The sequence below is a fragment of the Hyla sarda genome, chromosome 3, assembly GCF_029499605.1.
Source record: "Hyla sarda isolate aHylSar1 chromosome 3, aHylSar1.hap1, whole genome shotgun sequence".
NCBI lineage: Eukaryota > Metazoa > Chordata > Amphibia > Anura > Hylidae > Hyla > Hyla sarda.
Genome location: NC_079191.1, coordinates 307775413 through 307787887, shown reverse-complemented (window position 1 = coordinate 307787887; position 12475 = coordinate 307775413). Strand labels below are relative to the sequence as shown.

Below are 12475 nucleotides of genomic sequence, written 5' to 3'. Positions count from 1 at the left end.
CCACTGTTTAAACAGCGGTCTTCTGCTTCTGTGCTGGGGCTTCTGCAGGGGGGTGCATCGTGGGACCTGTACCCCTTACTGGAGTATTGGCTGTACCCCCTAACTGTGTCCCTGTGTAGAAGGTCTGCACATAAGCCTGGTTGTCCCTTATTGGGAGTGTTTTGTCCCCTACTGTCCCCTATTGGGAGTGTTTTGTTCCCTAATGGGAGTGTTTTGTCCCCTTTCGGGTGTGTACGAGACTGCTATTGGGATTGTTCCCTATTCGGAGGGGGCAAATACATTAAAGTGGTACTCCACTGGCAATTTTTTTTAAATCAACTGATGACAGAAAGTTAAACAGATTTGTAAATTACTTCTGTTAAAAAATCTTAATACTTCCAGTACTTATCAGCTGCTATATATGAATTTCCTTTCTGTCTGATCACAGTGCTCTCTGCTGATACCTCTGTCCATTTTAAGAACTGTCCAAAGCAGGAGAGGTTAGCTATAGGGATTTACTCCTACTCTGGACAGTTCCCAAAATGGACAGAGGTGTCAGCAGAGAACACTGTGGTCAGACAGAAAGGTAATTCAAAAAGAAAAGAACTTCCTGTGTAGCATACAGAAGCTTAGAAGTACTAGAACTTTTTTTTAATAGATGTAATTTACATCTAACTTTAACTTTAACTTTCTGTTGATTAAAAAAAAAAAAGTTTTCCAGCGGAGTACCCCTTTAAGTCTTATGGGACTGGGGAATTAAAAACTGTCTGCTATTAGGAGGTGTCCGCTAGGGGAGATTTTACTGTAATATGATATATATCTCATCTTTTCTAGTCTTATTTTGTAAACAGAATTCTGTGCATAACTGAACTATTGCATAATCTCTCATTGTTTTATTACAGCTGCTGCTACAAGTGCCTCATGTATAACGGCACTACTGCTCTGGAGACCAAATCCTAACCAATTTGCAGTGTTTTTCATTTTTCCTGCTTTATGGAGCATATCTGATGCTATCTGTCAGACTCTTCTAGGTGGTAAGATATGTTAAAAAATTATCTAGTAAATTTGACTTGAAAACCATGTCCATCAAGTTCCACTATGGACAAGATTTGGATGACAGGAAGGGGTAGTGTTAAAGGGGTACTTCGGTGGAATTTTTTTTTTCTAATCAACCGGTGTCAGAATTTAAACAGATTTGTAAAGTACTTCTATATAAAAAATCTTAATCTTTCCAGTACTTATCAGCTGCTGTATGCTCCAGAGGAAGTTGTATAATTATTTTCTGTCTGACCACAGTGCTCTCTGCTACCACCTCTGTCCATGTTAGAAACTGATCAGAGCAGGATAGGTTTGCTATGGGGATTTGCTCCTACTCTGGACAGTTCCTGACATGGACAAAGCTGTCAGCAGAGAGCACTGTTATCAGATTGGAAAGAACTATACAAATTCCTCTAGAGAATACAGCAGCTAATAAGTACTGGAGGAATTAAGATTTTTAAGAAGAAGTCATTTACAAATCTGTTTAACATTTTGCACCAGTGGCTTTAAAAAAAAAAAATTTCCACCGGAGTAACCCTTTAAATCTTAGCACAAAAATAAAATGAGGAGAAGTAGAACTTGCACTCACCACTATTGGTTAGTTAATTTGGTTCACTATATAGAGCAGGTTCGCAGGGAGGCATAGTGGGATGCTGCAGAGCGCTCAGCGGTGACAGCCAGCCATTTCACATGTGTAGAAGAGTTTCTACCAACCTATTTGGAACTTTTTGACTTAGATGTGTTTTATGCTATATGAACTGTGCACCCCATATATGGCTTTGTTATAATTTGATGTAGCCCTAATAACTCTTCTGGGATACATAAGGAATTGCATTCTGACTGGTACATATGGATAGATAGTGCTCTCACTTTTCTCTCTACATTTGACATTAAATCATAAATTGGTATTCCAGGATTTTTTTTCTTTAGTGGCTATGGTATAGGGGATGTAAAGTTAGTGTAGTTCATAATATAGTGTTTGTACCTGTGTGTTGATGGATGGTCTTGCAATTCTAATGTGATCTTTGCCCCAATGTTTATTTTTAACAGTATAAAAAATGAGTGTCATCTCAGGTTTTCCCAGGTTGCTGTGTGGTCCCAGACATTACATCACTAGTCAGGCGTTCATAGAGAGCCTGTCTGCTTCAATGAGTGGAGCAACCGCTGGGTGTGGGGGCAATCATTCTCCACAGGGCTGCAGGTGTCCTTCAATGCTTGGGGTGGCGGATGTGTGGGAGGGAGAAAAGTGACCTCACACTAGCAAACAAGGGATCCTGGGACTTGTAGTTGGAGGAAGGGGACTTCCAGGAAAAGCCATTTCACAAAAAGATAGCCACAGTGTTATGGTAGACTCACAACACAGCCATTTAGCAACAAGACAAGCACGAATTATTCCTAAGCATGTCCATTACTGTCTGGCAGGTACGTACTAAAATCACCTTATGGTGGATAACCCTTTAATACGTTTTCACCTCTGGATCCAATGAAGAGATAAAACCTTTGGGCCAATCATCCCTAAAAGAAAACATTTTTTCTTTTCAGATCCCAAGTGGTGATCATCAAATTCTTTACATTTGCGTTTATGTTATTTCCTTCTAGAAATCATCTTTTCTGAAGCCTTCAACTGCTCAGTTTTTGTTCCTCTTCTTTGTAATTTTTCTTTTTCATGGATTGCTGCCCAGAATTCAAAAAATAATTCAAGATGAGAGCACATTAAGGCTGGGCCAACATGGCAATGTTGGCTGTGACAAACGTCACATGGCCAAATATCACCATTTTCCACTGTGTATATTATGCTGCATCCCACCCAACGTAATTACATGGGGTCACAAGAAATCCATTTAGGAATAATATCATCCACTTTCAGGTCATGTCACATGTGAGTCCCTTTGTGACCATTTTTTGTAAACCTTAGGTGCAATGCAGCACACTCTAGAGTTACACAACAGTCCAACATGGCAATTTTTGTCACATGGCCCCAATTACTATGTTACCCAATCATCAGATGATTCTTGGTCATATTAAAGGGGCTGTCCCACCAACTATAATATATGAAATTATATAGTGTTTTGCTGAGACAACATCACCCAATACTTTAATACTTAACACTTGCCTTGTTCAAAAGTTATTCCCCTACTTGTAGCCTATGTGCCGGCCTTGTTATGAATGTAGTTGTCCTTGGCTACAACCCACAATACTTTTGAGGAGCCTGGGTCACACATGCTTAATTGGTTTTCCTTTCCTCTGCCTATGGTCGACAGTGTGGCAACCTGATATTGTTTAATGTAGTTCTTTCCAGTCTGACCACAGGGCTCCCTGCAGCCATATCTGTCCGTGTCAGGAACTGTCCAGAGAAGAAGAAAATCCCCATAGTAAACCTCCCCTGCTCTGTACAGTTTAGAGGTGTCAACACAGTGCACTGTCGTCGGAATGGAAAGAACTACACAACTTTCTCTGTAGTATACAGCAGCTGATAAGTACTGGGAGGTTTAAGTTTTTTAAATAGAAGTAATTTACAAATCTATTTAACTTTCCTGCACCAGTTGATTAGAAAACATTCTTTTTTTCACTGGAGTACCCCTTTATTTGGTAAAGGACCACATGGGTTCACTGTTAAAAATGCAACATAAACACATACAGTAGGGCTTGTTTCCTGTATTATGTTTCCTCTTTTATATCTTTTCATAGTGAATTTTTATTCATTCTTTCTTCATTTGCTTGAATGTCTTTATACATGTCATGACAATGGTGGGTTTAATTTATTTAACCTTTCTGTTAAAAGTGAAAAATCACAGTCTGAAAAGGCAACAAAAACAGGGTAATTTGATCAATTACTTGGATTGTGAAAAGTTTTACAATCACGCCCACTTTTGTAAAAATTAGCAGAAAAATGGTGTACAGGGTGAAAAAACAGGAAAATTACAGGTAGTCAAATTAATAAAGTGAAATACAATTTTACATACTTTTCAAATAAATTTACACAGAGCCCCAATAGCACATGAGGCCCATTGTGTAAACACAGCTTTTGGGATTTACAAAAAGATTATAAAATTTATTTATAGCGCTTGAAGTCCAGTCTGTCTTCCATATATATCCACCAATGATAATCACGAGACCTTGAAGTCATGGTTTCCGTACAAGTAGGGCATTGGAAAGATATCAAAGCATGTGTCCATGCAAGTTTAAGAATCAAAATAAATTATTTATTGGATCAAGTTTTCATTTTATGAAAAGTATCTATGCCTCTAACCAACATTCTAATCACAATTGTGACAACTGCAAGTTTATATTTAAGAATTTATGAAGGAACCCAGCTCCAGTGCACTGGAAAACAACTAATCGGTCTCTTTGGCTTTTCTCTTACAGCTCTTTATGGAGTTTTATTTGATGATCACAAAGAAGCAGCTTTTGCCAATTACCGTGTCTGGGAATCTCTTGGCTTTGTCATTGCATTCGCATACAGCAACCTTTTGTGTGTTTCTGTAAAGCTTTATATAGTACTTTCTGTCATGTTGCTTGGAATGATTCTTTATTTGGTTGTTGAATGCTTGGAATACAAAAAAAGGTCTAAGGATGACCAGAACACTAGCGAGATGACAAATGAAAATACCAGCATAGAGTTAACAGAACAGACACAAAAAAATGCACAATAAATAATATTGCAGATTTCACTGACCTCAGTTTGTAAATCATAACATTTCAGCTTGCTACCAATCTTGGTGAGTTGTGGTCTTTCAGTAAATGACCCACAAATAAATTATTGCCATTAATTAATAATTTAGATTTCTATTATCAATAAAAACATTTACTATTTCCATTAAATTTGTATTTTTAATAGATTTATATATTTTTTTTCCTTCTAGGTTAAAAAAGTAGAAACTGTGTAGGGCTTATATCACAGATGCTGTTTTTGAATTAATACATTTTTGTTGTTTATAATGAACATAAAAAAATTATGTATGAGATAACATAACATAAAAAGAAGGTTAGTTATAGCAATGCTGCTTGTATAAACCATGAAAATAACATGCGAATAAGCCATAACAATGCACTGATGAATATACCGGAACTGTTTATGCAATAATTCGATGGCATGTACTGATCAGTACTAATGGCATTTTCTTGTGTAGTCTGCTAAGGAAGCCTGTAATGGGACATCAATGATCATGTGGGATGTAGGTGGGTGAGAGACCTCCATCCAAAATTTTCACCCTTCTGCAGTTATGAGTTTCCATGACCCACCCGCAACTGTCAATTTCCCTAGAGATGCCTTGATCATCATTGATCATGACCTTTAGAGATGAGTGAACTGTTGAAAAATTTGATTCGGACAATTCGCCGAATTTCCCCCAAAAAAATTGTTACGGGTTGAAATTATTAGTGGCGAACCTATATTAAAAATGGGAATTTCTGGCCTACAGAGAGCCTCAATAGGGGTGAATAACACTTTGCTTTGTTCTAACACGCATATGGAGTGTGCTGGCGTAGTGCAATAATACTGTTTTAATACTGTGATTACAGGCATCACTTTTAGAATCACTGCCGCAGAGTGGCACAATGACAGAGTCTGGAGGTGGCATCTGTATGAGGAGACCATATAGTGGCTGAATGACACAGCGTGGAGGTGTTGACAGCATGAGGAGACCATATAGTGGCTGAATGAAACAGTGTTGAGGTGTGGGCAGCATGAAGAGACCATAAAGTGGCTGAATGACACAGCTTGGATGTGGCTGAAGCATGAGGAGACCATATAGTGGCTGAATGATAAAGCGTGGAGGTGTTGGCAGCATGAGGAGACCATATAGTGGCTGAATGACACAGTGTGGAGATGTTGGCAGCATGAGGAGACCATATAGTGGCTGAATGACACATCTTGGATGTGGCTGAAGCATTAGGAGACCATATAGTGGCTGAATGACACAGCGTAGAGGTGTTGGCAGCATGGGGAGACCATATAGTTGCTGAATGACACAGCTTGGAGCTGGCAGCAGCATGAGTAGACACTAGGGCTTCACAAACCTTAATATTAACCCCTTAACGACCAAGGACGTATATTGACGTCCTTGGCCGGCTCCCGCGATATAAAGGGTCTGTCCCGGCATGTATCTGATGCCGGGATCCGGGGCTAATAGCGCGTAGCAGCGATCGCGGTGCCGCGCGCTATTAACCCTTTAGACGCGGCTTTCAAAGTTGAAAGCCGCGTCTAAAACTAAAGTGAAAGCTGCCCGGCTGCTCAGCGGGGCTGATCAGTACTACCAAAGTGAAAATGCGGTGTCCCGATCAGCTGGGACACGAGCGGAGGTCCTCTTACCTGCCTCCGGCGTGTCCCCTCGGCGATTGATTGCTCCAAGCCTGAAATGCAGCCTTGAGCAATTGACCACCGATAACGCTGATCATTGCAAAGCTATGCCTTTGCAGTGAACAGTGCTGGCAATCAGTGTGTGCAGTGTTACAGGTCCCTATGGGAGCTATAACACTGCAAAAAAAAAGTGTAAAAAAATTGTTAATAAATGTGATTTAACCCTTTCCTTAATAAAAACTCAAATCACCCCCCTTTTCCCATAAAATAGAAACACCATGTAAATAAAAATAAATATAAACATATGTGGTATCGCCGAGTCCGTAAATGTCTGAACTATAAAAATATATAATTAATTAAACTGCACAGTCAATGGTGTACACGCAAAACAATTCCAACGTCCAAAATAACGTATATCGATCAAAAAGTCCGATCAATTCCAAAAGGGTACCACTAAAAACTTCAGATCACGGCACAAAAAATGAGCCCTCAAACCACCCCATATACGGAAAAATAAAAAAAGTTATAGGGGTCAGAAGATGACAATTTTAAATGTATACATTTTCCTGCATGTAGTTATGATTTTTTATAGAAGTACAACAAAATCAAACCTATATAAGTAGGGTATCATTTTAATCATATGGACCTACAGAATAAAGCTAAGGTGTCATTTTTACCGAAAAATATACTACGTAGAAACGGAAGCCCCCAAAATTTACAAAATGGTGTTCTTTCTTCAATTTCATCGCACAATGATTTTTTTTTCCCGTTTCGCCGTAGATTTTTGGGTAAAATTACTAATGTCACTGCAAAGTAGAATTGGTGGCGCAAAAAATAAGTCATCATATGAATTTTTAGGTGCAAAATTGAAAGGGTTATAATTTTTAAAAGGTGAGGGGGAAAAAACTAAAGTGCAAAAACGGAAAAACCCGTGGTCCTTAAGGGGTTAAAATATGAATTTTAAAATTTAAATTGAAGATTTATGGTAGCTAGTGCCATTATAAGGCCCACAGCCTAGAGGTGGCTGAAGCATGAGGAGACCATAAAGTAGCTGAATGGCACAGCCTGGAGTTGGCTGAAGCATGAGGAGACCATATAGTGGCTGAATGGCACAGCCTGGAGTTGGCAGAAGCATGAGGAGAACATTGAATTTAAAGTTTTTTTTATTTAAATTTAAGATTCTGAAATTGAGGAATCTGAAATTGAAATTTTAAATCCCAAGTTTTAGTGTCCCGGGCCCCGGCGTGTGGGTACAAAGGATGAAATAAAACAAGGAGTCACATGGCAGCACAATGACAGAGCCTTGAGGTGGTATCAGCATCAGTAAACCATATATTGGCTGAATGACACAGCCTAGAGGTGGCTGAGGCATGGGGAGACCATATAGTGTCTGAATAACACAGCCTGGAGTTGGCTTTAGCGTGAGGAGACCATATAGTGTCTGAATGACACAGCCTGGAGGTGGCTGAAGCATTAGGAGACCATATAGTGGCTGAATCATACAGCTTGGAGTTGGCTGAAGCATGAGGAGACCATTGAGTGTCTGAATGGCACAGCCTTGAGGTAGCTGAAGCATGAGGAGACCATATAGTGTCTGAATGACACAGCCTGGAGATGGCTGAAGCATGAGGAGACCATACAGTGTCTAAATGACAAGACTTAAGTTGTCAGAAGCATGAGGTGACCAATGAAATTTAAGATTTTTAAATTTAAATTGAGGATTTTGAAATTGCAATTTTAACTCCCAAGTTTTACTGTCCTGAGCCCCGGCGTGTGGGTGCAAAGGACCAAATCTAACAAGGAGTCACATGGCAACAAAAGTGCAGAGCCTGGAGGTGAAATCAGTAGGAGGAGACCATATAGTGGCTGAATGACTGCCTGGAGTTTGTGGCAGCATGGGGAGACCATATAGTGTCTGAATGGCACATCCTGGATTTGGCTGAAGCATGAGGAGACCATATAGTGTTTGAATGACACAGCCTGGAGGTGGCTGAAGCATGAGGAGACCAAATAGTGTCTGAATGAAACAGCCTGGAGGTGACTGAAGCATGAGGAGACCATATAGTGTCTGAATGGCACAGCCTGGAGTTGGCTGAAGCATGAGAAGCCCATATAGTGTCTGAATGGAACAGCCTGGAGGTGGCTGAAGCATGAGGATACCATATAGTGCCAGATTGGCACAGCCTGGAGTTGGCTGAAGCATGAGGAGACAATAAAGTGGTTGAATGGCACAGCCTGGAGGTGGCTGAAGCATGAGGAGACCATATAGAGGCTCAATGGCACAGCCTGTAATTTGTAGCAGCATGAGGAGACCATATAGTGGCTTAATGGCCCAGCCTGGAGTTGGCTGAGGCATCTGTTTGAATGGCACAGCCTGGAGGTGGCTGTAGCATAAGGATACCATATACTGGATGAATGGCACAGCCTGGGGGTGGTGAAGCATGAAGAGACCATATAGCGGCTTAATGACGCAGCCTGGAGGTGGTAGCAGTAGCATCAGGAGTCCTGAAAGTGACCTGGTGAAAGAGCGGTGTGGTGGGCGACGAAGGTGGGTGAAAAAAAGGTCTGATGCAGAGGAATGTTTGTAACTGGGGAGCAGCGCCTTAAATCTGTTTGGCACTATCCATATTTGTGAAATGTTGGTGTGGCAACATGGTCAATCTACTCTGATGCATTGATGATCAGGCATTGGTAGGTGGAAATCCTGGCTGATCCATGCCTGATTCATCTTCACAAAGGTCAGTCTCTCCACATTTTTCGTATACAGAAGAGTTCTTCTTGGGGTGACTATGGCCTCCGTCACACTAAGCACCCGCTCTGATGGCACACTACTGGCTGGGCAGGACAGCTTTTCCAGGGCAAACTCTGCTAGTTGAGGCCATAAATCAAGTTTGGCTGCCCAGAAGTCCAGCAGATCTGCTGATGAGTCTCTTCACTATGCGGGTGAAGAAAACTGTAGACACAGGCTGCTGCTGATGTAGCTGGTACTGCTCCTGCACAGGGGGCCCCTGATTCAGACCTGCGAGAGGATGGACGATGGCGCCGATAGGCATTGGCCAACTGACTACATAGGATGCCTATGTACTAGGTTACTTTGTCCTCCCTCTCATAAGGGTGTACAAACGGCCCCTATTTTGTGGCGGTAGTGAGGGTCCAATAAGAGGGAGATCCAGAAGTCATCCCGCTGCCGAATAGTGACAATTGGCTGCAGTGGCGTAGCGTGGGTTGTCAGCACCCGGGGCAAGGCAAGTAACCCGTGGATTTTAGCACTCGAGTCTCTTCCACTAGATTAGTTAAAGAAACCCTTACCCCCTAAGCACATTGTATTGTTTGTTATGAAAATACTGATGTAATTAAAGTAAAATGCATCTAAAAACCAGTTTATTTTCAAACACTTTATTGAGTGCGAACATGCATTTCACATTCTCCACATTTTCAGCAGGTCTATGAATACAAATCTACAAATGTAGTAACCTTGCATGGGCCATGCTATTATATGTCGTCTCACAACCATCGTAAACGACAAAAAATATCAAGAACAAAAACTAAACATCAAAATGGAACCATACCCTGGAGATGATCCAAGGCACATGACTTTGGGTATTATAAGTAAGCGGCAAATGTCAGGGGGGCATCATATGTGCATTATATGGGCACATGACAGGAGGTCCCTGACATGTGCCCCTCACATATAATGCCCCTTGTCATGTGCCCCCACATATAATGCCCCCCTGACATGTGACCCTGACTTATAATGTCCCCTGTCCTGTGCCCCTCACATATAATGCCCCATGTCCTGTGCCCCTCACATATAATGCCCCCCTGACATGTGCCCCTCACATATAATGCCCCCTGTCCTGCCCCCTCAGGGGGCATTATATGTGAGGGGCACATGTCAGGGGGGGCATTATATGTGAGGGGCACAGGACATGAGGTATTATATATGAGGGGCACATGACAGGGGGGTCCTCTCACTTATAATTTGCTCCCCCCTCCCCTTTCTCACGCCCGTCACCTTTCTCCCACGCTGTGGCTGCTCCATTCCTGCAGTCAGTGAGAGCCGCGGGGACGTGATCTCCGGACGTCGGCGCGATGATGTCATCACGCCGGCCTGCCGTGATTGGCTCTCACTGACTGCAGGAATGGAGCAGCCGCGGCGTGTGATAGCAAGGTGACGGGCGTGAGAAAGGGGTGGTGAAGCGGGACAGCCGGCAGCTCCCGCTCCACCATGCGATAGTTCAGGAAGAGGGGCAACAATCTCGGCGGGGGCAATTGCCCTGTTTCCCCCCCTCTGGATCCGCCACTGCCTCCACAGTGGGCGGCCACCCGGCGGCTCGGATCGGATTCGCACAGCCAGCACTGCAGAGAGAGGGAGTGAGTCAGGCAGGGGCAGAGAGCTGCGAGTGCGAGCGCGCCCCCCCAGATGTTGCGCCCGGTGCGGCCGGCCCCCCCTGCACTCCCCACGCTACGCCTCTGATTGGCTGTCACTACGCAAGCAAGTGAGCATGCATCATGCAATTTGTGCAATTGACTAGGAGGGACTCCCTGCCTCCATCTCCACTGCAAACTGCCATGGTGTATGTGGGTCCTCTGTCTCACCTTCCTCATAACCATCTAGCTCCTCTGGCTGCTCCTGCTCCTCCTCTCCTGTCAGATTACTTGTAAAACCGTGCATTTGGCAAAACCTAAACTGTTCTCCACTGTGCCCCTCTCCCTCCTCCTCATCCAGTTCAGCCCCCACAGGGCTCACGTGGCCGTGAAATGTAGGCGCCACGTCTGCAGTGCTCTGACCAGCCATCATTTCCAACATGTGTTGTAAGAAATGAAGCAGTGGAATGACGTCATTCATCCTGTAATCCTGGCGACTTAATAATAATGTGGCTTCCAAGGGCCTGAGCAAATGGCAGGTGTCACGTATGAGCTGCCACTAGTTCGCATTGAAGTTACACAGGGGAGTACCCCTATCCGCTTGGATCATCAAGAAATAGGTGATGGCTTTACTCTTTTCGTACAGTTGGTCCAACATATGGAGGGTGGAATTCCAACGTGTGGCAACGTCACAAATCAGACTATGTTGGGGGATACCGTTCTGACGCTGCAGCTCAAGGAGGGTGTGCTTTGCGGTGTACAAGTGGCTGAAGTGTATGGCAAGTTTCCTTCCCATTGCTAGGATGTCTTGCAAATGGGGGGAACACTTCAGACCCCGCTTCACAACCAGATTGAACACTTGTGCCTTCCCAGTCGCAATGCATGCAAGATGTTCTTCCCCTTGTCAGTCACCATTGTTCCCATTTCCAGTATTCATGGAGTAAGCCATGCTCCGATTTCTTTACGAATTACTTTTAGCCGTTCCTCCCCTGTGTGACTCCATTCGCCAAGGGAAGGGCAACTGAGACTTGTCTGGGCAGTGGAGGCTAAGGACATGATGGAGGATGAGGAGGCGGAGAGCACACTATCACAGGACCAATGGCCTGAGAGTGTGGAGGTGGATGCGGCGTGACCTGTGCAAGTTGTGCTGTGCAAGAACCGCATTCACCCAGTGGGCCGTAAAGGACATGTATTGTCCATGACCGTAGTTACAGCTCCACACGTCGACGCTGCTGTTCACTTAGGTACACACCGACAGGCTCAAGGAGTGGCCCACCTTCTCTTCCACAAAATTGAAAAGGGAGGTACTGCAGCACCAGCAACTTGGACAGGAGCACATTCAGCTTCTGCGCCATTGGATGAGTGGGTGCATACTGTTGTCTCTTGGACATGGCTTCGCTGATGGATTGTTGGCGGAATGGCTGACTAAAAGTAGGAGGAGCAGGAGCATCTGGAGCGACAGGAGGAGGGTATGACACACAGCTCCCTTCGGCTGAGGTGGTGGAGCCTTGACTGGCTTAAAGAGGGAGCGGCGTGCCACTGGGTGATGCAGCAGACTGTACCAATACATAGGAGCCACGGTTCTCCCAGGCTGCTTTATGGTGGCAAAGCATATGTTGACGCAGGGCTGTGGTGGCAACATTGGGACCCTGGCCACGCTTCACCTTCTGTCGACATGTGTTGCATGTGGCTATGTGAACCTCCTCCGGATGCTTGATGAAAATCTGCCACTCCGCTGAGTAGCTGATTTTCCCACCAATAGTCCGCACTAATTGACTGCTACTGCCGCCA

General features: G+C 43.8%; 1 protein-coding gene across 1 annotated transcript in view; it reads left to right on the top strand.

Moving 5' to 3' along the window:
* The window catches only part of LOC130360776 (protein unc-93 homolog A-like), a 56232-nt gene extending 51512 nt beyond the window's left edge, over window positions 1-4720 (top strand). Inside the window, exons 7-8 of the mRNA XM_056563346.1 lie at window positions 882-1013; window positions 4384-4720. Coding sequence (XP_056419321.1) covers window positions 882-1013; window positions 4384-4670 — 419 coding nt within the window. The 3' untranslated portion in view covers window positions 4671-4720. The remainder of the gene's footprint in view (window positions 1-881; window positions 1014-4383) is intronic.
* The last annotated feature ends 7755 nt before the right edge of the window (window positions 4721-12475 follow it).